We start from the raw sequence: 25986 nt of genomic DNA, 5'->3' as shown, positions 1-25986 counted from the left end.
CCCCGCTTAAGGTAGGGGTGGAAATATGGGGATTTTGCTGTGGGGAGGCTCGCTTGGTAATAATCTTCGGGATGTCCTTGTGGTCCAAGGGCTGGAGCAACACTTGCAGGCACTATCATGGGGCCTGGCTGGCAAACGACAATGGATCCTCAGCCACTGGGAGAAGATGCCGCCCTCCCCCTGCCCCTCCCCCCTGCCAGGGGTCTCCAAGAGCCTCCTGCTCCCCCCTCCCGCCCCCCTTCTTCAGGCCAAGGCTGAGCAGCGCCCTTCCTCCCACCCACCTCCCCCCATCCAAGTCCTTGCCTCCAGCAATGTGACGGTGATCATGAACCAGGGCGGGGGGCAGCAGGTATAACTGTCGTAGTACCACTTCCGGTCTATCTCCCGGGGCAGGGTCTCGTAGGCCACATGGCGGATCAGCCGCTGGGAGAGGTTCAGCCCCTTCTCCTCCAGGAGGGCTTTGCTGCAGAGCCTGCGGTTTCCCTGCAGGATGGCCTGGCGGAAGCTGTTGGACCGCTTGTTGCTCATCTGTGCGGGACACACGGTGGGGCGAAGGGTCAGAATGGGGGTCTCAGCGGAGCCCTGAGCCGCTTCTCTGGCCAGCATATTTCTTGGGCCTACCAGGCCTCACCCTGCCTTCCCCTGTCTTCTGTAATAGCAAGAAACAGTATTTACTGAGCTCTTCTACAGCTGAGGTGGTTCTAAGCTCTTCCCGTGTGCTGGGCTCACTGGATAGTCTTAACTAGCCTACCTGTTAGACGAGGACTAGGAATAACCCCATTCTGCTAAATCACGGAATTTTAAGAATCCACTACATTCAAACCCAGTAAGGCTCCAGAACCTATAGTCATGTGCACGGTTCCTTCCATCCATGCACCTATCCGTCAGCATCCATCACAACTTATGGGACGAAGACGAAGTGTCAGCATGTTGCCAGACACAAGGGATGCACCCTCAAGACAAGTAAGCAAGCAGCAATCAGCTCCGTAGCTCAGGGTTAGAGCACTGGTCTCGCAAGCAGCAATCGTGGTTCCCAGTGCAGGCTGCTGAGGGAGCAAGCAGGCAGAAGCCCAGCAAGGTCCTGTGGTGGTGATCAGGGAGGGCTTCTTGGAGGAGGTGGTAACTGAGTGAGAACGGAAGGACATCCTCCCTTGGGAAGAGGTGAGCAGACCTTGGTTAGATGGGCGAGTTTGTAGAGAGGGCTCTAGAACTAGATCCCAAAGCAGTGCTTGTGGGAGGCCATCACTCCCGAGGGCCTTTTAAGGAGCCTGTAATGCCTGGCAAGCCCAGGAACTGGTTCTAGAACCTTGTCTATAGGTGGGTCCTACCCACAACAGCCTAAAGCTGCCATGATGAATCCGCACTGGAGTCCTGGATGCCTCACTCTGTGGCCAGCCTAACTCCCAGAGACCAAGTGGCCGGTCCTGCTGCCTTCCAGCCTCCCAGGGCCTCTGTAGCCTCACACCTGTCCTCTACGACCACGCTCTAGACCCTTTTTATGGGGAGACAGAGCTCTCCCAGCCCCAGGGCCACAGGGCTGCCTGGGGAGCTAAGGTGGGGACTATCAACATAATCCTGGGGCTGTGGCCTTAGCAGGGGCATTTGGCTAAACCTAATGACAGAAGCCCAGAGAGGGCTTGGCTGGATGAACTAGGCCAGACCAAGGCACAGGGGATGAAGCTGTATCGGGAGGGAGTCACTGCAGAGGGTCTGTGTTCAGAGCAGGCCAGCTGGAATCAGCCTCTGTCTTCAGTCCCCTTTCTTTTTTCCTCGGTTCTGTAGTCTTTCACCTTCAAAATCTGGCTAAAGGCTCAGCCCCCAGTAGGCCTTCCCAGATGAACCCCTTCCATTGATCCCTATTCTCATCCTTTCCATGCCTACAAAGCTCAGATCTGGTTCTTGGTGGTGCAGAAGGCGTTCTGGAAACACCGGCAGGCCTTGGGCCTCCATGTTCACTCACTGCAAGCTCACGACAGGATCACGTTGTCAAAGTTATCTTTTCCCTTTTTTATAAATTTGTTAAAATTTATTTTTAGAGATTTTTAAATTTATTTTTAGAGAAAGAGAGTGTACAGGGAGGAGGGACAAAGGGGGAGAGAGAGAGAGAATCCTAAGCAGGTTCCACGTTCAGGGTGGAGCCCGACATGGGGATCAAACTCATGACCTGAGATCATGACATGAGCTGAAATCAGGAGTCAGACACTTAGTCGACTGAGCCGCTCAGGCACCCCTGTCAATCTGTTTGGCAGCCACTCTTACCATCCTCTCTCCCAGTCCTGGAATAAGCACAGCCTACTCACAACACAGCTCTGGCCACACCCTGAAGACTGATGCCAGGGGCGGGCTTGCCACGAGGACAGGGAAGCAATGTGCACACGGACACCCACCATTCGCCTGCAGCCTGATGTGCCTAGAACTGAGCTGAGTCTCGGGCCTCCTGGGGCTTACAAGGAGAGGCAAATGCTAGTTATTTGGTGCATAACACTATTCTCACATTATAAAGATGGGACTAGGGGCACCTAGCTGGCTCAGTCAGAAGAGCACACAACTCTTGATCTTGGGGTCGTGAGTTTGAGCCCCACACTGGGCACAGAGATTACTTAAGTAAATAAACTTAAAAAAAAAAAAAAACAAAACAAAGATAGGGACTAAAGTTTGGAGAAGGTGAGCAACTTTCTCAAGGATCCAAAGAGTCAGGCTTCAATTCCAGATACATCTGATTGCAGAGCCCATGCCAGCCTGAAGGGTACTCTTGTGCCATGAGATAAGGGAGTCTTCTCTTGCAGGTGGATGCACCCATTATAGGCTTTGGTGAAAAAAGCCCAGGCCAGATTTCAGACCCCATTCATCTGACTGGCATGCTTCCTGGCACAGTACACAACCTACACACCTGTACATGACAACCTTGGCCACCCAGCTATAATACAATGTGGTCTGTGCTCTAAGAGAGGCCTGGGCAAAGCGCTGTGGGGGTTCCGGATAAGGCTGGTTCACTGGGCCTGGGTTGGGTTGGGGAAGGGCTCACAAAGGATGCAGGGGAGTTCACCTGGGGGAAGAACATTAGAGATAACAAAATCTTTCAAATACTCCATCGTATTTAATCCTCGGACAACTCTGAAGAGGGATTCCTTTGGCTTCATTTTACAAATGAGAAAACCCTCAGGAGATCTTTCTCTGTGAAAGGCAAAGGTAGAGGGACTCAGGTCTACCTGACTCCAGCCCCTAGGCACTCTGCCTTCCTGAGAGCTTCCCTCCTGGAGGGCCCCTCCTTAGTCCTAGTCTGCAGGACAGCCCACCTCACGGGAATCCAGGCTCTGGCTTGCTGCTCCAGCTTACAATATGAATACAGACATTCTGACAGGAAAAAGCCATTCACTGATGGAGTTCACACAGGAGACCCCATAGACCTGCAGCTAGACAGAAGTATCTCACTGGCCCAGCAAAGCCCTCATTCTGCCCTGAGCCTGAGCCAGGCAGGCCCAGGGCATGCTGGGCGATGGATGAGCTGATGCAGGCTCAAACCTGTGACCTGGTCTTGGGTGGCACTGCTGGGCTCCAAGTCACAGGGCTCACTTCCACTGCCCCTCCTCCCATGAACCCTGACTGTCCCCACTCCCCCATTTAGCTCAGCTCTGTCCTCCTCCCTTCTAGGAGGTCTGCTCTCTGGGTCCACTCTGAACAGATTTCTTCACCCCTAAAAGTGCTACAGCTGCTCCCTGAAATCATACTAACCTCCAGGCAAAGGCAGGCTTCCCTCAAGAGGCAATGAGAACCGTTCCAAAGCCTGGACACCCACATCAGGAGCTCACTTGGCACTTGGCCGCCCCCACTACCAGTCTCTTTGAATTCCAGGAGCCTGGGCAACCTCACACACATCATTTTACTCCTGCTCCTCCACGGGGGACAAGAAAAGGAGTGACTCTCTCTGCTTCGCCACCAGGGAAACCGAGGGGAATCGTCTGGCCTTGAATTCATCCTGCTGGATCATTTAGCTTCTACTCATGTCCCATGCATCCCTGGTGGGACACTTCCTGCTGAACCCCACCGAACCCCACCCCAACCCCTCCACAGTGGCCCCCATGACAGCACAGCAGCAACCCCCAGTGAGGAGGAAATCCCTGCTCCAAGACCCTGGACCGCTAGGCAGGATTCACAGGCCTCCTGTCTTCAGCCCCTCCGACCACCCAGGACATCAGCCAGCAGGTATGAGGAGCTCTTCACCCATGTCCCCAGTGCTCCCAGCATCCACTCCCCAGCTTCCCTCCTTCCCACCTCCTACTCCCAGCCCTCCCTCTCTGGGAAACTGACCCCACCCCCGGCTGCACGGATGGGAACTGATGGGTCTGAGTCAATCAACACATCCCACCAGACCCAAATTAACCCAAGGGGAGGGACTACCACAGAGGAGACCCAATCTCTTCCCCAGCATGGTGAGGCCCAAGGTTGGAAGGGCCGGAACAGCTGCAGCCACTTTGCTGCCACATGGGGGAGTCTGGAGGTGTCAGGGGCTTTGGGTACATGTTGACACTGCAGAAGGCAGAACCAAGAGACACAGAGAAACCAGCTCCTCAGTGATGCCCTTTCACCTTCTGAAGCCTGGACATTTTCAACGCTGCGCACCAACAGATCCCTTTAATTCTGTAAAAAGGTCTTCTTAGCCATAACCCCTGAAGAGGCCCCTTCCCAGCAGTGAAGGCCCCAGGGTGCTCACCAGGTTGACAAAATCCTGGTAGCAGATCTGCCCATCTGCGTGGCTGTCGGCGAGAGCCAGGAGCACCTCCCTTTTGTGTGGGTCGAGCTTGGAGCTGTGGCTCTCCAGGAGGCTCCGGAACTTGCCTGTGCTGATGTAGCCTGTGTTCCCAGGGTCAAACTGAGGGAGAAGCACAGACAGCAGCGGGGTCAGTAGGGCCCTGCAGGTGTCCCGTCTCCGTCACCACACATTGGCTCCTGTCCCCAACCCTTCTGCCAACAGAGGCCTAGGCCGAGTCTGCGATGTGTCCAAGGCCCCCATGGGAGAACCCGCATAGGGCATGGACAACCACTTAAAGACCCAGAAGGCCCTGGAGCCCTCTGAGATCACCCAAGCCAACCACCTTGTGCCTAGATAAGGAAACTGAGCCTCAGAGAGGTTAAGCTCTCTCCTGTCCACCCCAGTCCTAACCCTGGACAAGAGGAAGAGCAGGAAGGAAAAGGCAGTGAGGGGAGGAAGATGAGGAACTGCCAGGGCATGGCCCAGAGGAGCCCAGGGGTGTTGCTGAGGCCCCGGGGCTCAAGGGATCAGGGTCCCAGCCTTGCAAATCTGGCCACGCATGGCTGCTGGCACCTCCCACACCCACACTGTCATGTACCCACAGCCATGCACACGGGCCTGAGTGGGGCTCCCCAGAAACACTGTGCAGCTTTGCATATCTGCGTCCCTCTGCCCAGGGACCCCTTCCCAACCTCGTCTCCCGGGAAGACTCTGACTCACCCTGTCCAGCAACTCTGTACAGTCTTGGGACTCCCCAGGACAGAGGCTGCCCTGGCTGCTCCCTGCTGTGCGTCAGGCAGACCTCTGGCCACCAGCCTGCCCAGCCCTCTGATCTCCTACCTGGGGCTCCTCCCTGGGCTGCTGAGTCTCAGGTGCCAGTGGCATGGCGGACCCCAGGATTTAGCAGGAGCCTGGCGTGACTGGCATTCTGTAAACCTTTCCTGGGAAGATAGATGCATGGTGGGTACTGGGACCAACAGAAGGATACCAATCTTCCAGTGAAAGTACCATCGGGGGGTGCCTGTGTGGCTCAGTTGGTTGAGCCTCTGGTCTTGATCTCAGGGTCCTGGGATCGAGCCCCGCATGGGGAGCCTGCTTCCCTCTCACTCTGTCTGCCTCTCTGCCTACTTGTGATCTCTCCGTCAAATAAATAAAATCTTAAAAAAAAAAAAAAAGTACCATCGTACTTTCATTCAAGTAGAAAAGGATCTCATTCCTCTCTCCCAGAGAAGCTCCCAGACTTCCTGTACCTCTTCTGCAGCCTCTTCCACACAGAGCTCCCCCTCACCCAGGATCTGCCCTGCCGCCAGCACGCACCCTGCTAGAAAGCGACGAGAACAATCTCTCGCCAATGTCAGCAGCTGTCCTGTTCACCACGTGCCCCCCACCCCACGCGAAGTTGCCAAGCCCACAGACACCTTGGTGGGCGGCTGAGGTTTGAAAAGGCCAACAGACACCATGGATGTCCTTGTGGCCAGGACAGGGGGGACCCAGATGACCAAGCCCACATTTCCCCCCTTTTCTAGAGAAGGTCAATGGAGACTATTTTAGGAAGGCTGATTCAGTGTGCAATACCTCTAAGACAACCCAAGAGAAATAGCCAAGAGTCACAAGTCTTGGGCTGTTTAAATTCTTCCCAGAACTCAAGGAGGAAAGCCATCCCAAAAGAGGCTTATTTAAAAACATGTGTCCCCACCCTCCATTCCAAATACCAGGTTCCAGGGATAACACCCATTTGATTCATACCACTGAGTACTTCAGGAAACTCAGCAACTCCCTGCACCATAAAGATCTTTAAGAATAAAAATTTGCAAACAGTCTGAGGGGTTTGAAGTGGCAGGGGGGTGGGAGGTTGGGGTACCAGGTGGTGGGTATTATAGAGGGCACGGCTTGCATGGAGCACTGGGTGTGGTGAAAAAATAATGAATAATGTTTTTCTGAAAATAAATAAATTGGAAAAAAAAAAAGAATAAAAATTTGCTGGGGGCAGCTGGGTGGCTCTGTCGTTAGCATCTGCCTTCAGCTCAGGTCATGGTCCCCAGATCCTAGGATCGAGCCCTGCATTGGGCTCCCTTTTCAGCGGGGAGCCTGCTTCTCCCTCTCCCACTCCCTGTGCTTGTGTTCCCTTTCTTGCTATGTCTCTCTCTGTCAATAAATAAACAAAATCTTAAAAAAAAAAAAGGAATAAAAATTTGCTATTTTCATGGGGCCAAACACCTTTCTAAGCACTTTATGTCTGTAATTTCTTTGACCCCCGACAACAACTTCACGAGGCAAGTCCTGTTACTAGCCCCATATTACAGTTGGGGAAATTGAGGCACAGGGAAAGGAGCACTGAGAGGTTAGGGGACGTGCCTGGAAAGCCGAATTCTGCATCGTGGTGGCTTAGACCTGGGGCGGGGGTCACTGACCTTCAGCCTCCAGGGGCTGCTCTAGGGCTCTGGAGTAAAAGTGAAGGATCAAAGAGAGGAGAGGAGGGGGAGGAGGGGGACTCGAGGAGTCTCATGGTCCACACCACAGACTTTGAACGCAAGAAAAGAGCTGCACATGGCAACAGTTCTGACATGCCCTCGCTGCCCAACCTCCCCCTGCCCATTGCTCAGATAGGAAAGTGAGGCCTGGATGGGAAAGTGGCGATGACAGCCAGTGAGGGTCTGTTTCTGGTACCTGGGACCCCTTGTACTCCCACAGGCTGACACAGGCCCCTGACTTACTGGCCTGGCCTCACGTGGCCCCCTGTCCTAAGTGGGCTGAGGTTGGGGGTGAGCATAGGGGGTGAAGCAGTCTGAGTCCTGGGAAAATCCAGTCTTCCCCTGTGCCACCCCGCCATGAGCACTGCGGGGGGTGGGGGGTGGTAGGCCCACAGTGTGGAGTCTCTCCTGACCGGTCTTGGGGAGAAAGCCCAATGGCCTCTCATTCAAGAGCTGGGACACCAATCCCCTCCCTGGGGCTGCCTCAGAGGCTAGGGAGGGCAGCAGGGTGGAGGACTGGGATCAGGCAAGGGCCCCTCGCCCTTGTTCCAGCTCCAGACAAAGAACCACCTGCTCCCCTGCTCTCCCTCCCCCACTCCAGGGCTCCCTGCTGTTGTCCTAGTGACGGGGGCTGCCCTATGGCTCCAGAAGCCGCCCCCTCCCCCCCCACCAGACCTGCCCCCAGCACATTACAGGCTCCAGACTATGCAGAATGAGCTGGAAACAGGCCGAGTCTCCCTTCTCTGCCAAAACTCTACCTTTCATGCCAGAGCCAGACAGGCCAGACAATGGGGGTCATCACTACCCTAATAATGAGGCCTCGGGGATAACAGAGGGTGCCTAGTGGGGAGGGAGAGGCAGGAAAGGGGCTGGCTTCGCACAGGACGCCTTCTACACCCCCCTCAGAGCCCACCACCTGGGAAGAAGAGGGCCAGAGCAGAGGCAGACCATGGGCACGGTGGTGGGGGTGTGGTGGGGGGGGGGCAGAGGGAGACAGACCCAGGGAGAGAGAATCAGAGAGAGAGAACTTGAGCATAAGATGGACAGAGGTAGGTCCCTTGCCCCAGAAGAAAACTGAGGGCTTCTAAAGGAGGTTGCATGGAGCAAGGCAAAACCCCATTCTTGTTTCAGCCACTAACTAGTTCGTATAATTTAGAGGAACCGTCTTAAGCCGTAATTGCCTCATCTATCAGGCATGCCCAGCGTCCCCTCAAGTTGCAGCGGGATCAAGCAAATGCGGGGCCACAGCTCTCAGGGCTGAGGGCGAAGGGCGGCAGGGACTCCGTGTCTGGCTCCTCTAGCCTCATGCAAAGCGAAGCAGGGATCATCCCTGACGCAGGGGCTTGGCGGGCCCTCCTGGACACACATCCAGCCTTTGGGACTCCTTCAAGGCCAGGTATGGGGGTGGGGGAGAATAAGATCCGTGGTTTGGGCTTTTGGGAAAAGAAACCCTACAAATGCAATTTTCCTCGTTAATAATGTGTGGAAGGCCCCCAAGCGCCCCCCTGCCACGTGCCCCATGCCCTGGATTCATCCAGTTTCAGCAGTGGGTCGCTCTCAGGATGAGGTCTGGGCTGGGCGGGTTCCAGGCAGCCTGATGGGGGCTGGGGGTGGGGGTGGGGGCAGCGGGCTGTGAAAGGGCCGCAGGCAGGGGCCCAGCAGGGAGCCGGGAGTCGGGAGCATCCTCCCAGCTGCCTCCTGAATAGGGCCCAGCACCGTGGAGGGAGGGGGCAGGCCAAGTGCACATTCAGCCCAAGCCGAGGAGGCTGGCAGCAGGGGGAGGAGAGAGGCACAGAGTGAGGGCTGACCCTCCCTGGGCTCCCGCCCACCTGCCTCCACCATAAAAAGAGCTGCCAGAGGCTCCTCAGGGACCTTTAATCCCAGCACCGTCCAGCCCTCTGGCCCCTTAATCCTCCAGGTCGCCAGTTTTCCCCCGCCTGGGGCCCCACACTTGCCCTGTCACATAACCCACCTCCCAACCTGGACCCTCTTCCTGGTGCACTCATGGCTTAGACTGGGGAAAGAACATGGCACCTTCCATACTGCCTTCACCTAGGGATGCTTCCCTCCTTTGGGGCAAGGACGAGGGGCAGGGTTTCCAAGGGAACCCTGACCCCAGCTGCTGGGCCATCGTGGGCAGATCATCAACCACACTGCCTCAGTTTCTCTTCTAATCACATAGTAGGCCCTCTCCCTTCTCAAGATGATGTAAGGGGGTCCATCCCTGTCCCTGCACACATAAGCACACATAGGCAAAGGGAGGCTAGGGAAAGAAATCCACAACCCAGGGGCGCTTGGGTGTCTCAGTCAGTTAAACGTCTGCCTTAGGCTCAGGTCATAATCCCAGTGTCCTGGGAACAAGCCCCATGTTGGGCTCCCTGCTCGGCAGGGAGTCTGCTTCTCCTTCTCCCTCTGCTTGCCACTCCCCCTGCTTGTGTGCACGCTCCCTCTCAAACAAATAAAGTGGGGTTTTTTTGTTTTTTTTTTTTTTTAAAAAAAAGAAAAGAAATCCACAACCCACACAGCCCATGCGGGACTGCCAATCTTCTCTCCTTGGTCAGTCAAAGGGCTGATGGGACATTTGGGATCAGGATAAGGTGATGCACATCGGGGGTGAGGTCTGTGCCCTTAGAGGGTTCCGGTGTCAGCAGGGAGACGGGCAGCAGGCCAGGGAAATCAGAAATTGTGGTCCAGGAGAGCTGAAAAGAATCTCTGTGGTTCTCAAACTGTTCTGCAGAGTTTTAGGGGCTCTGACACCCTGAGAGGATGGGAGGGTATTGCTGAGGAGGCCCCACTGGGGAGCTGTTCCACGAACTGGCCTTATGCATAGCACTCAGTTGAACGACATGACAGAAACTACCTAAGCAGAATGGCCTCTTGGTCTCAGACATTACCTCACTGAAACCCCTGCTCATGTCCTGGTTTGCTGGAGACCTATTGCCTGAGCATGATGATTATGAGAGCCCCTTCCCCCCTCAAAAATGGTTAGCCTTCACAACAAAACTCTGAGGTAGACACTATTATGAGCTCCATTTTCGGGGGGAGGGGTACAAGGCATGGAGAGCTGACTTGGCCACGTCTGAACAGCCAGCAATTGGTGCAGACGGATTCCCATCCAGGCAGACGGGCCCAGGGCCTGCCCTCTCCTATCATTAGGATCATGTGGCTAAACATGGTTTGAGAGACTGGCTAAACATGGTTTAAAGGACCATCCAATCTGGTCCTTTGTTTACTTAACAAATATTTACCAAGGATCAGCCACAGGCCAGGCATTGCACCTTATTTTCTGGACAGGGAAAGAGGTGCAGAGAGCAAAAGAGTTAGTGGTCAAGATGGGAATGGTTCTAGGTTCCTCCATGGGAACCTGCCCCAGTATTGCCCTTCCTTGTCTTTCTTTGTCCTGCCTGTGTATGAAATACGGCCCCTGGCTCAGAGTTTCCCCATGTGCGTTTTGTGGAACACCAGCCCCAAGATGGTGTCTAAAATAAGGTTTCCAAGGTCCCATAAGTTTGGGAAACCCTTTTGCAAGGGTCTGATGCATAAAACCATAGGAAGGGTGCTACGAATTCTCATGGTGAAGAGACATGTCTGATTTTGTCCAGCCCAGCATTTCCCAAACTTAATGGGTCTCTGAGCAGCATACTTTCTACAGCAACACACCGTCAAACACTCTTTGGGAAAGATGCATGAACCCATAGAGTAATTTCCGCCTTTTGTGGAACCTGGCCCCTCTGTTCATGGTTCCAAACCAGCCTTTTACCTCCATTGTCTGAGTGGCAAAGACCCTCAAGTCCAACTGATACTTTGTCTGGAGGCCTCCCACAGTTAGAAAACTGCCTGACCCCAGCCGCAGCCCAAGAATTGAGGGGGATGCTTCTCCATAGAGACTGAAGAATCAGGGACTGGCCTCAGGAAAGGTTGGGCTGAGCTCACAGAGAAGAGCCCCACAGGAGCCAGGAATCTGCCTGCTCAGCACCCAGGACAGCGCCACCACTTCGCCCCAATCCCCCAGCCCCCACCTCCCCACCACCTCCGGTCACCGCCGCCAGCCAGGGAGCCAGGCCAAGCTTCAGAGTTTACCCAGTAGCAGTGAAGCATATGAAAAAGAAGAAAGGAACACACTTATTTTACATCAATTATGTATGTGTGAATTGGACAAACTGCATTTCCAGGACAATTGCCCGTCTGATCCTGGTTCCCAGCACTCGATTTCCCTTCTAGCTCCCATGACCATGCTCTCCCTCTCCTTGATGGAGAGAGGCCCAGGATCTCAGTGAAGGGGGTAGGGACCTTCAAGGACCCCCGTAGGCAGTACCTGGAGTGCCACTGTGGTGGAGAACTGCCCAGTCCAGAAGATCGGACCTGGGATCTAAGGAAGGCTCCCATCCCTGGCCCCAGTGTCCTCTTTCTGTCCTCCCAAGACAGAAGGAGCCCTGGGAACTGACCACATGGCATGCATGGGGGGCGGGGGCGCGGGCCAAGCACAGGCAGCTGCCCCTCCCCACTCTGGGGATGGTTACCCGGCCTCATCTGCTGGGTCCTTGCATCATTACCCAGCTTCTGAACAGAGATGAATTAACAAGGCTACCCAGCAGCTTATGGCTCAGCAGAGCTGTCCCCACCCAAAAGCCAGAGCCCACCAGGGAGCTCTGGCCCATTATGGATATTTACTGCCCCATAAATTAGGTCCAGGCCTGCAGCTGCTGAGGTCAGGAGTTGAGGTTATGGGAGTAGCAGCTTTCTCTTCCAGCTCTCCTTCCTTGCAAATGAGGATGCTAATTCTTCCCATAGAGAAAACCATCCCTCACCAGTCCCCTGACTTCTCCCCCTGATTCTGAGACACAGATTTTTGGCCAATATCTTATTATGTTAATTCTCACACACCGACCCTAGAGTGAGTGTGTGATTGGTCTCACGTAACAGATATGGAAACTGAGGGACACAAAGTTAAGCAACTTGCCCAGAGGCTCTCCCGAGTGAGTGGAGCAGGGCACCATCTGGCCTGCTCAAGCTGGGGCTGGAATGGATTTTCAGACCTCAAGCCTCCCTGGGAAGAAGAGAGAGCAGTTCCTGAAAACCAGGTTCTGACCCTCCTGTCCTTGGGTCTCCCCACATGGAGGCACGAGGGAGCCTTGGGCTCCCCTGTGATAGGGCCAGCCCAGGCCTCTGACAGCTGGAGAAGCTTCCGGGGTTGTAGGATTCCCAGCTGTATTATTTCTACTCTTTGGGCTCCCATGGAATTGGTCTGGGGGGAGGCAGCTCGTCCCTCTCCGGAGGCTTCTCCCACCTGAGCATCCCTCCTCCCCATTAAGTCAAATAGCTGAAGCCAGCTCTGAGGTCGGCAGGCTGGTTAGGGAGCCAGAACACCCTTCCCTCAGCAGAGAAGCGGGCATCCTGGCTTGAGTCCAGGCTGAGTGGCTGGATAACGGGCATATTTCCAGAAACCACCCAACTCTCTCAACACCTGGGCTGGAGAGGAAGAGCTCCCAGACTCCCCAACCCCATGCAGGAAGCTGGGGTTAGGTGGGCAGTGAGGAGTGGGGGCCAGCTCTTTCCTCCGGGCTCTGTCTCTTTCCACCCTGAGCCTCTTAGAAAACCCTGCTGCTCCTTTCCCAGAGCCCCCCAAAGAAGACCTTGGAGACTCTAGAGGGCAGCTGGGGGCTATGACTCAGAGGCAGGTCCCTTGGGTCCCCAAGAGCAGACGAACTGCCCGCTGACTCATCCAGGCACAACCATCACAGTGCCTGGGGACTAAAGCTGAGTCATAGCCACAAAGGCAGGCATCCAGGCCCTGGAGGGGTGGGGGGAGACAGGTAGGGAGGGGTGGGACTGGGTGCAAGCAGAGGGCAGGGGGTTGACACCTGCTCTATCCCTCCCTTTAGCCTATACCCATTTCCTCCTGCTGCTTCTTCTGGAAACCACAGAAGGGTCCCTTGCTCCCCAGAGATGAGAGGGCTGAGATCCAGGGAGGAGGGGAGTGGGAGCTGGTCAGGTAGGATAAACGGTCATCAGACACATTTGCCTCCTGGGACCCTCCACCCTGTTCCAGAAGCCACCCGAGGCCGTGTGGACAAACTTAGACAGTCCCTCCGCAGAGGGCCCTCATTTGCTTGGTGTCTCTGGGCAAGCCCTGCCCCCTGGGGCCTTAGCTTCCTCCTCTGTAAAGAGGGAATAGCACCACTCACCTCACAGGGCTGCTGAAAGATCAAAATGAGATGAGGACCTACGTGCATGCAGTAGGTACTCAACAGTTGCTCGCTGAAAGAAATATTTGCCAACTCAAACCTGTGATTTGCCTCAGAAAAGCTGGTGGGACAGAGCTTGTGGCTACCCCTAATTGTTCACAACTCAAGATCTACACGGGCTCATTTCTGTAACACAGAAGAGTGCCCTATGCTCACGGGAGGCCACCAGGAACTGCCAAATGGGGCACCAGGAGGAGGAGCCTGGCTCTGGGCTCCTGATGGCCGGACCCTTCACCCTCAGCCATGCAGGCATCCAGCCAGTGAGCCGAGGGGACACCTGGGCGCCACTCGCATCCCAGGCAGCCTTTGTCCCAAGGCTTCCCTTCTCTCCCTACAGAAATTTCGGGAAGCATGTGGAAGAAGCCAGCTCGACAGGGTACAAGGAACCCTAGACTGGGGATCAGGACACTGATTTGCCACCTAGAACTATTACGAGTCCGAGGTTCTTTTGAGGACAGCATCCATTCTCTTAAATTCCTGGAGCAGGACAAGACGGCCATGTTTACTGGGTGCTCACCAAACACCATGGCCAGTGCTACACACATGCCATCCCCCAGGCCCCACGACAACCCCGAGGGGAAGGAGGTACTCTGGGAAGCTCATAAATGAGGCAACAGGGGCCTGGAGAGGTCACCTGGCTTGCCTGCTGCCACACAGCTGGGAGCAGAACTGGGACCCGAGCCAGGGGTGTGCCCTCCCCACTGCCCTAGTCAATCAGGACGCCAAGTAAGCAAATGGAAGGCTGCAAGGCCTGGTGGCGGGAACACAGGTCAGAGGGAAACAGAACTGGGCTCTAGTCCCGGCTCTGATACGACTGCACCGAGTGACCTCAGAAGGCCGCTGGCCTTTGCTTCCCCGTTCGCAAGATGAGCAGATTGGATTGGAGGCTTCCACCAGCCTTCTCCTAACCTAGGGTCTTCGAGGTGGAAGCAGCCCCAGAGGGGCGAGCATGAGCGAGGCGGCCCCACAGTCAGGGCCTGCGTGCGGAAAAGACGTTGGAACCCCAGACAACACACACGGGGCTGTCGTCTGCCGTGCCTTCTGCCTGAACGCGTGTGTGCCCGTTATGGGGCAGGTGGCATATGATCTCAGCTCCCTTGGCCCCAGCGCTCAACTGCCATCCATAGCGGTCAGGGATAAAAGGGTTAATTCAGCGTGACTGCCAAGGTCACTGGGGCAGGAGCAGGATAGGAAAGCTGGCTTTGTGGTGGAGGGACATCCACAGCCCACGGGCCCTGGAGGCCACCTGATAAGGGGCTAGAGGGGCAGAGCCCGAGCAAGGGCTCCAGTCAAACCTGTGGCTTTGTCCTTCTCTGGGAACCTCTTTCTGCTGGCTAATCATGTGTTCCAGGGGGCCCGCTGTCAATGCCCTATCTCCCAGGCAGGTGTTTTCTCTGTGGCCCCTCACTAATCCATTCAATGGCCCCGTGTGAGCCTCTTTTCAGCTCCCAGAACTTAAGCCAGCTTGCGAGAGAACTGCAAATGAGGTAGGTTTCGGGGTCAGGTAGAGGGAAAACCACAGGCTGGAGAGAAGGGGACGGGGGGGGGGGGGGGGGGGGGGGGCGGGGGAAAGCCAGCAGGAAAACCCTCTGGTTTCGGAAGTGGCTCTCTTTCTGGGAGCCTGCACTGGGAAGGAGCTGGTTTAGAGAGGCCGCTGCTTTCCCGGGGGGCGGGGGGGGGGCTGGATCTCAAAAGCTGCCCTGTGCGTCTTCCAGCAAATTCTGATTCCCAGTTAAGAGGCTGTCGAATGTCCACTGGTATCAGACACTGGAAAGAGTCTCTACTTCCACTTAATTCCCACCATTGTTCCTAGAGTTCTAGAGCACTGTCCTTGTTTGACAAACGAGGAAATTAAGGCTCAGAGAGCTAATGCCACTTGGCCCCAGTCACAAAGGCAGTCAGGCGTGGAGCCAGGTCCATCCGACTCCAAATCCAGGGTTCGGTACCCAGCAGGCCCTCTCAGTTGTTCTACGTCCTGGCTGTAGCACGTTTATAATTTCAGTGGTGGGACAGTCAAAATTTGTCTGCTCTGCTGGGAGATTAGCAAAGTTAGGGCTGTTATGGGGGGCCCTGAGAAATGCATACTCCCAGTGGGAGGGAGAAAAAAAAAAAAATTAGTTCTAATCCTTTCTTTTCCTTCTCCCTCACCTGAGCTGGAAAGCAACTGGGCTTTGTTAACAGAACTCTGCTCCAAACACTTTTGCGTATGAAACATTGGCAGATCTTGAAGGTATTTTAAGGGTGAACCTGGAAATGGCTTTCCCACCCTGGAAGCCCTTGATGGGTTAAGCGTTTAACCTAGATCTTGACCTTGGATCCCTGCTGGCCCCCCCCTGAAGTTCGGGAAGGGACTGAGACGGTCAAAACATAGCCAGGAAAAGAGGATCCTATGGAACAACATAAAGCAAGGAGTGAAGGGCACATTGTGCGAAATTACAAACATCAGTGCGAAATTACAAACATCAGTGCGACAGATGAGAGATAAAGAATAAACTGACCCACCCAAAAAAAAATTTTTACCAAGTGTTAAATTTTCCAAACACACTAAGGTAATGTTTCTTTTTTTTTTTTTAAAGATTTTATTTATTTATTTTGACAGACAGAGATCACAAGTAGGCAGAGAGGCAGGCAGAGAGAGAGGAGGAAGCAGGCTCCTTGCTGAGCAGAGAGTCCGATGTGGGGCTCGATCCCAGGACCTTGGGATCATGACCTGAGCCGAAAGCAGAGGCTTTAACCCACTGAGCCACCCAGGTGCCCCTAAGGTAATGTTTCTTAATAAGTGCTGGCACCACTAGGGTGCCAGGGTGGCTCAGTGGGTTAAAGCCTCTGCCTTCGGCTCAGGTCCTGATCCCAGGATCCTGGGATCAAGCCCCACATCGGGCTCTCTGCTCAACAGGGAGCCTGCTTCTCCACCTCTCTCTGCCTGCCTCTCTGTCTACTTGTGATCTCTGTCTGTCAAATAAATAAAATCTTTTAAAAATATTAAAAAAAATAAGTGCTGGCATAACTGGATTGGAACAAGGTCTGGTTGGAGTAAAGGGTTAGATGATTTCTTTAGCCACAGAAAATGCAGTAAGAAATAGAAGTGCATATTTATAAGATCTAAAGAGGGACGCAGACTGGGGCGCCTGGCTGGCTCCGTTGGAAGAGAATGTGACTCTTGGTCTCAGGGTTGTGAGTTTGAGCCCCATGTGGGGTGTAGAAATTGCTTGCATGAATAAATAAACCCTAAAAAAAATAAAGAGGGATGAAAACTCAGATCCAAAGCAACAGGAGGAATCACGACGGAAAAGCTCAACAGATTCAACTACGGAAAAATCAGACATTTTGTACCACGGTAGTACACTTTGACAACAGATTTGTATTTGGGTAACTCTAAAATCTAATACGGGGCGCCTGGGTGGTTCAGTTGGTTAAACGTTTGCCTTTGGCTCAGGTCATGATCTCAGGGTGCTGGGATAGAGCCTCGCATCGGGCTCCCTGCTCAGGGGGAGCCTGCTTCCCCCTCTGCCGCTCCCCCTGCTTGTTGTGCTCACTTTCTCTCCCTCTGTCAAATAAATAAATAAATAATCTTTTTAAAAATGATCAAATAAAATCTATTATTTAGGAAAACCATTCAGATCCCAAGCTCATGAAAAGATAATCCCTTCAAGCACATGTGGAAATAGGAAACAAAACGTATAAGGGACCATCTGAGGGTTGAAGTGATGACCTCCAGGTTTCCTGCCTATGCTAAGTTCCGGGAACCACGGGGATGAAGTCTGAGGTGGGGTGAGGAGGCCAGCCTAATTCCCAGAATATTGGGTGGGGAGCCTCCAAGGGACTGGGGTCACCTGTTTTCACTTCCAACTCCCACAAAAGGCATCCTGACCATTTAGTTGAGGGGTGACCATACCGGACCAACAGGCCAAGGTCATGACTTCTAGTTCTTGGGGTTTAATTAGCTTCCTGCTACGTTAAAGCTACTCCATGTGCTGAAGAACCAGACAGCACAGAGGGAACCGGTGCAATGCCTTCTCTAAAACCTGGGGGAGAAGTCCCAGCAGGTCCCAGTTTGAAACTGGATAATCACTGGGGTTCCCTTGACCGAGGAAGGAAAGGAGGACCTACTGGGGCCAGCTTCTCATCCCATCGACCCCTGGAAGGTGAACACATCAGCTCACAGGGACTCCAACAGGTGTCATGAACCCCATCCCACTGACCACAGTTGGACTGGTCAGGACTATCTATTTCTGGATAAGGTGGCTGAGGGGACTGCCTCAACCTCCAGTCGAATGTTCTTTCCTAAGTGCCCCAAGGTCCCTAATCCTCAAGTCCTACCGTTAAGCAGGCCCATCGGAAGAGGCAAGGGGAAAACCCTTCCTAATTCTGAACACCCTCGCCCGTGAACTTGCATACACCTTTGTGAAGCTTCATAGCTACTCTCGAGTTAGTGCCCCTGGGGAATGGTCCCGGGGACAGCTTCACAATGTAGGGGCAAGGAACACAGAGGGACTGGATCTCTGCCAGAGGTCAAGCCCTGCTCAGGAGCAGCTCTCCTTAAACACAAATCACCCATAGGAAGGAAGGCGCCAGAAATAGGCTTCTCCTTCTTCTTTTTTTTTTTTTTTTAAGATTTATTATTTTAGATGGAGAGCGACATGCGGAATCCTTGCTGAGTGCAGAGTCAGACGTGGGGCTAGATCCCATGCCCCCGGAGATCATGACCTCAGCCCAAACCTAGAATAAGGCGCATATGCAACGGCGCCCCTTAGGTGCCCCCAGAAATGGGCTTCTAACACCACATGATGGGCGGGGAATAGACATAAGGCAGAACTTACTGTGAAAAACAATGGTTTGCCCAGAGTATGTTGTGAGTTTCTTTCCTAGAATTAACTTTGTGTGTCAGCACAGTTTCCGCCGGGCCTTCCCGGAACCAGGGGAATGCTCCCTGTGACACGAGGGACCTCCCTTCGGTGGAGGAAAGTGGACTTCACAGACCACCTGCGAATATTAGTTGCTACACCTTCTCTCCACACACTCTCTCCTCTCTCTGCTCCAAATTCTTCCTACTAAAATTTTCCTCCATTCACCCAAATAGCTCCTTTTAAAATGTAAACATACACAGAAAATTAATCAAATGAGAAAGACAGACACAGAGGGAAGAAGAAGGATACACTTTGTTCTAGGTCCTGCTTCTAAATCTGGCGGGAGGTGTGAAGGGCTGGCAGCCTGCTGGTCCTGGTGTCGGTGGCAGCAGGCGGCCCCTCCTGCCTCAGGGCTGCAGGCCAGCAGCTGCTGCGCTCCCAGGAACTGGAGGCAGAGTGGGTGGTGAGTGGGAGCGGAGGGGGAGCTGCGCTGCCCCTCTGGGGTGGGAGCCGGGAGCCTGTGTATGTTCCCCAAACCACAGCCAGGCCTCGTGCTAACGTGGATGACATCGGCAAGCAGCCCCCCAACCCTCCCCACCCCCTCCTGCCATGACTTTCCAGCTGTAATTCTGGGTCTCAGTCCCACTCGCGTCTCGGCATTTGGGGGGTTCTTGGAATCGAACTGGTCTGTCGCCAAGGCTGTCATTTCTGCCCACAGCCCACCCCACCCTGATTTTCCCTTTTGCCGTCCAGGTTCAGCATCTCAAAGTTATCTGGGCATTTCGCCCATCCACACGGGTGCAGGGAGATCTTCCAGTTTGCCCATCGCCACATCCCTCTTCCTTCCCACTCTTGCCGTCCTCCACGACCCTTCACTGCAGCAGGGCCCGGTCTCATTCCTGCAATCCACCCTACCTCCCTCCCACTGGCACACAGGACCTTTCCAAAGCATTGCTTGGATCCCTGTTGAAAAGACTTTCAAGGCTTTCCCTGCCTACAGCAGGATACGGTCTGGCCCAAGCTACTTTGTCAGCTTCATCTCCTCACTCAACCCAACAGGTTCCCTCTGGCCCAAGCAGCCCGGGCACTTAAAGTTGCACAAAGTTCACAGAGCGATCATGCCTATTGCAGGACCACCGCACTCACTACTCCCCTCCCCGCGCTGGGACATCCCTTGCCTCCTCTCCTCTGCTAGGGGAATGGAGAGAGAGGGGGGAATACACAAAAACTCTCAGGCATGAAGCAACGAAGAACCTATTTCCTTGCTGAAGGTCAAATGTCCATCAACAGATTCCAAAGTTGGTATTCCCACCTCCACTCCCCACACCTAGACTCTAGGAGTTGCAAACAATAACATGCATTTCCCATAACTCTCTCATCCCTGCCGCAAAGTTAGAGTCAGCCTGCAAAAGAGCCCATACTGTGAGTCACCCTCCAAGGACAGCACGGAGTAGACTTCAGTAGTGGCCATGGATCTTTGAACGTGGAGATAAAAAAGGAGAGGGAGAGTAACTTAAGCCCTTCCCCCACATCCCCAGTCCGGGCTGCAACACACCCCCCTCCCTGCGTATAGGGAATATCCCAGGCTTTCGATATGCATTGTGCAATTTCTACATGTTATAAACCCAGCTCTGGTGAGGCAGAGTTGGGAGGAGGAGGGATCGAAGGATCTCTCAGGGGAGCCCACCGCCTACTCCTGAAACCTGGAGAGCAGTGGAGAGCATTGTCGATCACTCTTAGAGATGCACTAAGCCACGCCCCCACCACACGTCACCGTCTCAGGAGTGCAGAGCTAGGGAAGCCCACGCAAGCAGGGAGACTGTTTGAGGGGAGGGGTGGAAGGAAGTGGGGGGATTTAACCGCTCACATACCTGATCAAACAGGACTTTCCAGTGCTGGTAGAGAGGGAGGCCATGCAGAAGAGGAAGAGGAGAGAGAGAAAGAAACACACACTTATCACCACGGACTCTCTAGCCCCCTGATATTCCTGACATAGCTTCCCAGCTGCTGCCCAGACTCAGGGACCCGCCTCAGGACACCAGTGGAACCTGGGAAGAGCTCCCCAAATCAGTCTGCACTAAGCAAAGTGAGGGAACTCAGGTTGGGGAGGGGGAGATATCCCTCTCTTGGAGACCAGCAGGCAGGAGGAGGGATAAGCTAAGCGGAACAAGGGTGATTCTCAGCAATTACTAAATAAAGGCATCGAAATCTATCCAAGGGCCTCTAATAACTTCTGCCTAAAGCTCGTGTCCACGTCTACTCCCACACCTGGGAACCCACCCTGCTGCAACAGTCTAGACCTGCCGGGGGCCAGAGACTCCCTACTCAGGAAAACTCAGCCCTGAATGAACACTAAACCTTTGCCTGCAGTTTGGGAGGAGGGGTCTCCGAAATGCACTGAAATCTAAACAGTCTCTCCAAGGCTGAATCTAAGTGCTGAGTGCACGAGCCTGGTGAGTACAGAGCTTTGGAGCCAGAAGCAGGTGAGAGGTTTAACCAAGGGGGCCAGCGGGGAGGCAAGATGTTAAGCGCCCCTGGGACACATTCACTGGTAGGTTAAGGATCCTGGCTTCTCCATTTCCCTAGCCTCAGAGAGGGCTAGGGCAGGGCAGAGTGTCTCTCCAGTTTTTCACCTCTATATATGCAGGTTAACCTCAGGAGGGAGTAGCTTAAGCAATCCCAGTTCCCAGGACTCCCCAGTGCCCGCTCCGCCGATGGCTCCCCGGACCAAAGGGAAGGAGACTCCAGCAGCAGATGGCAGGGAAGCCCTCTGGGGCAGCCCCTCCCCATCCTCGCCCGGGGGACCATCGCTGGCATCGACACGGTCTGGGACTCCTAGGCTCTCTTCTGGAAGCAACACCGCTCCCAGCGCTCTTCCCCTCCCTCCTCCGGCCCGGTTCAGGGACCCGGCCGGCTTGAATTTCAATCAGTGTCGCGACAGGGCAGGTGCAGGGAGGGAGCTAATCCGGAAGCGAAGTAGGGGGTCGCCAGACCGGTCAGCGCTGCGGGGTTCCGGGGACTCTGCGGCGCCCGCTCCTTCCCCGGGCTCAGAGAGCCCGCAGGTCGCGAGTGGGAGGGGAGGGGGAGTCACTGCTGTGACGCGGCCGCCTCTGCGGGAAAACGCCGTGTCCCGGGCACTGCACCAGCCGCGGAGTGGGGGCTCCCGCGGCCGACCAGTCCCCAGCGCAGCGGCTGGGCTGCGTCCCGCAGGGAAGCCGCGGAACCCGAGCGGGGGGTGACGCGCGCGCGTTTGGGGGAGACCAGTCCCTCCGCCCCCTCCCGCCCGCGGGGACCCGGCCAATCCGGGGCGCTCCCGCGTCACCTTGAAACCTCTAAGTTGCCCCGCGGGGGCGAGACGGGGGCAGCTCCTCCTTAAAGCCCCCCAGAAAGTTTGCCCGGGCGGGGGAGGGGGCACTCACGTCCTCCGGCGCCGCGGGCGGCCGCTCCTCGGCCTCGGGTTCCAGCTCCTCGATGCGCTCCGCCTCGGCGCAGGCGGCCACTGCGGGGCCCGGGCTGGGGTGCTCGCCCATGTCGACGCGGGGTCCAGGGCCAGCGGGCGGCTGCGGGGCTCGTCCCGGGGCGCCGGGCTAACTTTGCGCCGCGCCGGCCGCGCAGCTCCAGGGGCTCTGTGCGCGCCGCGCCGCCTCCGCGCCGGCCCCGCCGCCCGCGCCCGCCCCCATGGCCCCGGCCCCCGCGCCGCCGCTTCGCCACCCCGGGACGCCCGGGCCCTCGCCGCCAAACTTCTCCGCGCTTGCGGCCCCGCCGGCCTCCGCCTGCGCCCCAGCCCCCACGCCCGGCTCCGAGGCGAGGGCGCCCTTGGGCCGGCCCCGGCCCCGCAGCTCCCCGCGCTCCCTTCCCGCTTCCCGCGGCCCCCGCTCTGCGCCGGAGTCTCCTCCTCCCCGCGGACTCCTCGGGGGCGGTGCGCGGGCGGGGGCGGGGCTGCTCCCGGGGACCGCCGTCCCCCGCCCCCGGGCGCCACCACCAGAGCCAAATCGGTCAGAGCGGCGCGGCCCCGGGAGGGGAGGGGGCAGAGCTGCGGCTGGGTTGGCGGGTAAGTGGCCGCACCGCCCCGGGCGGGGGGTTGCGGAGGGGAGTGCTGCGCTGTCGGTGGCCCCATTAGGGCCAGCCTCCACCCCGGGACCGGGTTGGCCTCGGGGTCGGGGTGGGGTGCAACGCCCACTTCCCAAACCCACGGGGTTAATGATCCCTTCGGAGGCTGCAGATACGCGAAGGAGGCAGGGGTGAGGCTTTTCCTAAGTTGGCAACGTCGGGGTTAACTGGGAGTGAATTGGGGGCGGGATGCTGGGAGGTCGGGATCCTGACACCCTTCTATCTCTCTCCGCCTGCCCTCAGTCTCAGATTCTGGGAGGTCCAGATATGCCCAGTAATTCAGGAATGGGAGAACTCAGGAGATAGGGACAGTCGGGACCCCAAATCCTAAATCTTTCCCTCTCTACAAGAGAGTTATGTGACCTGGCCGTGCCCTGGCTTCATTTGACCAGGTTGACAGAGGCAAGCCCAGAGAGGTGCCCCAACTGGGAGAAGGGAGGTAAAGAAACTAAAGCAAGTAGTACTGAAATTAGATCAGAGAAAGAGGGGATCTTATTTAAAAAAAAAAAAAAAAAAAACGGGTGTTGATTCCCTGTGGGAAAGCCCTCCCAGGAGCCTGTCTACCAGAAGCAGAAGCTCTGCTTGCAAATTGGTCCAGTGGTCAGCTAGGACAAATGCCACCTCTCCCAAGAGGGCAGGGGCTCAGTCCTGGTCAGTCAGTCCCCTCCCAGTCCTCCCACCACCCACCACCCACCCACTCACTGGTCTTTGCTCCTCTCTCTCCCTGTCAGAAAAGGAGACTCTTTTCCAACAGTGAAAGTTGCAATTAATATTCTCATCACCATAGAGCAGACACTCAACCCAGCCCCAGAATCCAACCTGTGACCATCTCACCCAACAATGGCTATTCCCCTTAAACACAGAGGAGGAAATTAACTCCGTTCTAATTAGGTGAGTTTGCTACAGACACCGATTTTCATCTCGGCTTCAGAAAGTGTGATCATTTCAACTATTTTTGTTTCTCACCACCCTCCCCCATTCCTACTCTACTAACAAGTCAAGATCCTGCCAAGATTTCCTTGTAAATAAAACTGTCTGCATAGGGTGTGATTTTGAAAACAGCCTTCAGGGGGACAGAAGAGAGGTCTACTTCTTTGTGGAAAGACACGGGTCTGGAAGGACAAAAGGAAGCATGGAGCCCTGAGGTCAATGTCAATGCCTCCTCCCCACGCACTGGAATACCATTTACATGACCTGTGTGGGTGCTGGCTATGGAAGACTCAGATCTCTGGGACTGGACCAGCTGTCCAGAAAGTCTGGGGTGGGGTGAGGGGAAGAAGGCATCTCTTATCAACAGACCCAACTCTGTCATCCCCCAGGTGGAAGAGACCCTGGCAGGCTCAGTTCTCTGAACACGGACGGCGCTCCTCTGAGTGCCCGTGAGAGAGCTTCAGGAATAGAGATAAAGAGGATCTGAACCCTGCATTTCAGAAACTGTTCAACTGGAGAAAAGGAAGTCCGGGGGGATGGGGTTCTTGAGGTTCCAAGAAGGCTTCCTAAAGGATATGTCCTCAGAACCCAGGAAAGTGAGAAACCTGAAGGGAAGGCATTCTAGGGGCCTGGGAAGCAGTATGGTATGGCTGGGAGCTAGTAGGAGCAACCTGGCATGGCAGTCCATGACAGCAGGCGCCTTCGTGTGACAAGCCTGTGGGGGGCATGTGGAGAGCTCAGTCGGTTAGTCATCTGGCTCTTGAATGTGGCTCAGGTCTGATCTCAGTGTCATCAGGCCCCGCCCCACATTGGGCTCCGTGCTAGGCATGGAGCCTGCTTAAGAGGTGTCCCCCCACCCCACCGCGCGCATCTCTTCCTCTCTTTCTGCCCCTCCCCCACACAAGCACAGGTGCTCTCTCAGTCTCTCTCAGAAATAAATACAAGATGATCCTTCCAGGGGTGCCTGGGTGGCATAGTCGGTTGAGCCTCTGACTCTTGGTTTCAGATCAGGTCATGGTCTCAGGGTCTTGGGATCCAGCCTTACGTGGGGCTCAGCACCCAACACAGCATCTGATTAAGACCCTCTCCCCCTGGGGCACTAGAGTGGCTGCGATGGTTAGGCGTCTGCCTTGGACTCAGGTCGTGATCCTGGGGTCCTTGGATCAAGCTCACCATCGGTATCCGGCTCCCTGTTCAGCATGGAGTCTGCTTCTCTCTCTCTGTCCTCTGCTTGTGTGCTCTCTCTCTAATGAATAAATAAAATCTTTAAAAAAGAAAAAAAAAAGGACCCTCTCTCCTACTCCCACTGTGCTCATATGCACATGCAGTCTCTCTCCCTATCACTCCAAGAAAGAAAGGAAGATCCTTTCAGAGGCACATGAGTGGCACAGTCAGTTGAGCGACCAACTCTTGGTTTCTGCTCAGGTCATGATCTCAGGGGCCTGGGATCAGCCCCGTGTTGGCCTCCGGGCTCAGCTGGGAGACAGCTTAACATTCTCTCTCTCCCTCTGCCACTCCCCCCTGCATGCTCACTCTTGCACACGCACACGCTCTCTCTCAAATAAATAAATAAATCTTCAAAAAAAAAAAATCTTCAGCTGTAATATGAAGATAGACAGGAAGAGGCTGGCTTGAGCATAGGAAGATGGGAGATGCCATCCAAGGAAGAGGTCACAAGCACAGCCGCAATTAGAGGAGAGGGAGGATCCAGGAAGACGTCTTGTTTCTCTGTCTGCCCTAGGAACATTTCACCCGCAACGAAAGCATCCTGGGAAAGAATTCTGCACCGCTAACCGAAACTTCCTTTCCGGAGACGGTTCCCCTTTCCCTGGCCCTCGCTGGAAGGAGAATGGCCTTGGAGATGAGCTGTAACACCCAGCCTTCTCCGTGAACCTCTGTTAGCCTTCAGTGTAGCCTCCACCTCTCCAGCCAGTCTGTTTCACCCCTGGGGCCCAGGCAATCTGCTCAGGACACACCCTGCTCCCCAGCAGCCAATGGGACCCCTTAGAGGGATGGGAGTGGCCAGGCTGTCGGACAGCTTTTGGGCCACCCCAGATGGGGATGATCTGAGGACATGAGCGCAGTCAGTGTCACACTGGGGACAGAGGAGGGAATGGCCGTAGGTGCCTGCCCACTTTCACTGAGCGGCTGCAGCGGCTGCTGTGGGGCAGGCCGATGACTGTTTCCAGGCCGGGCTCTCAGCGAACCCTAGGTCTGCTGGGCGGTGACAGCAAACCAGGGCTGACTGGCTTTGATTCAGACCCTACCCTTCATTTTGTCAGTGCTCCACTGACCTCTGACCTCTGACCTCTCTTATGGGTCGGAACCGTGTCTCGTTAGGCGGTTGCAGCACAGGATGAGAGTCTGGGGAAGAGTGGTTTGAGCTCCGAAGAGTCAAACTCCGTTCGGAGATGGGCCTCGAAAGATGGGGCAGCTTTAGGGGAGGCCGTGTGGAAGGGTTTCTGGGTGGAGGGAAACCACTGCGGCAAAGGCACAGAGGTAGGAAAGCCACTGACAGCGTCAAGAACAGCTCCAAGGGTGAGCGCCAAGGGGCCAGGTGGTGAGAACCAAGTCTTGAAAGTCCTTGAGTGCCAGGCTGAGGAGGTGGGACCTCGCTCAGCAGGCGATGGGAG

General features: G+C 55.4%; 1 protein-coding gene across 5 annotated transcripts in view; it reads right to left on the bottom strand.

Moving 5' to 3' along the window:
- Positions 1-21951, bottom strand: part of RHBDL3 (rhomboid like 3) — a 52215-nt gene extending 30264 nt beyond the window's left edge. For 2 of the 5 annotated variants that reach the window (XM_044248381.1, XM_044248386.1), the window contains exons 1-4: positions 21733-21951; positions 20185-20208; positions 4712-4870; positions 304-528 (exon numbers count right to left, since the gene is read on the bottom strand). In XM_044248381.1, the coding sequence (XP_044104316.1) occupies positions 304-528; positions 4712-4870; positions 20185-20208; positions 21733-21843 (519 nt within the window). In that variant the 5' untranslated portion in view covers positions 21844-21951. The remainder of the gene's footprint in view (positions 1-303; positions 529-4711; positions 4871-20184; positions 20209-21732) is intronic. The other 3 variants (XM_044248384.1, XM_044248382.1, XM_044248385.1) reach the window with 3 other exon arrangements.
- Positions 21952-25986: the final 4035 nt, after the last annotated feature.

This window comes from Neovison vison, chromosome 5 (genome assembly GCF_020171115.1).
Source record: "Neovison vison isolate M4711 chromosome 5, ASM_NN_V1, whole genome shotgun sequence".
NCBI lineage: Eukaryota > Metazoa > Chordata > Mammalia > Carnivora > Mustelidae > Neogale > Neogale vison.
The sequence above is the reverse complement of the archived record's forward strand: the minus strand, read 5'-3'. Positions and strand labels throughout refer to the sequence as shown.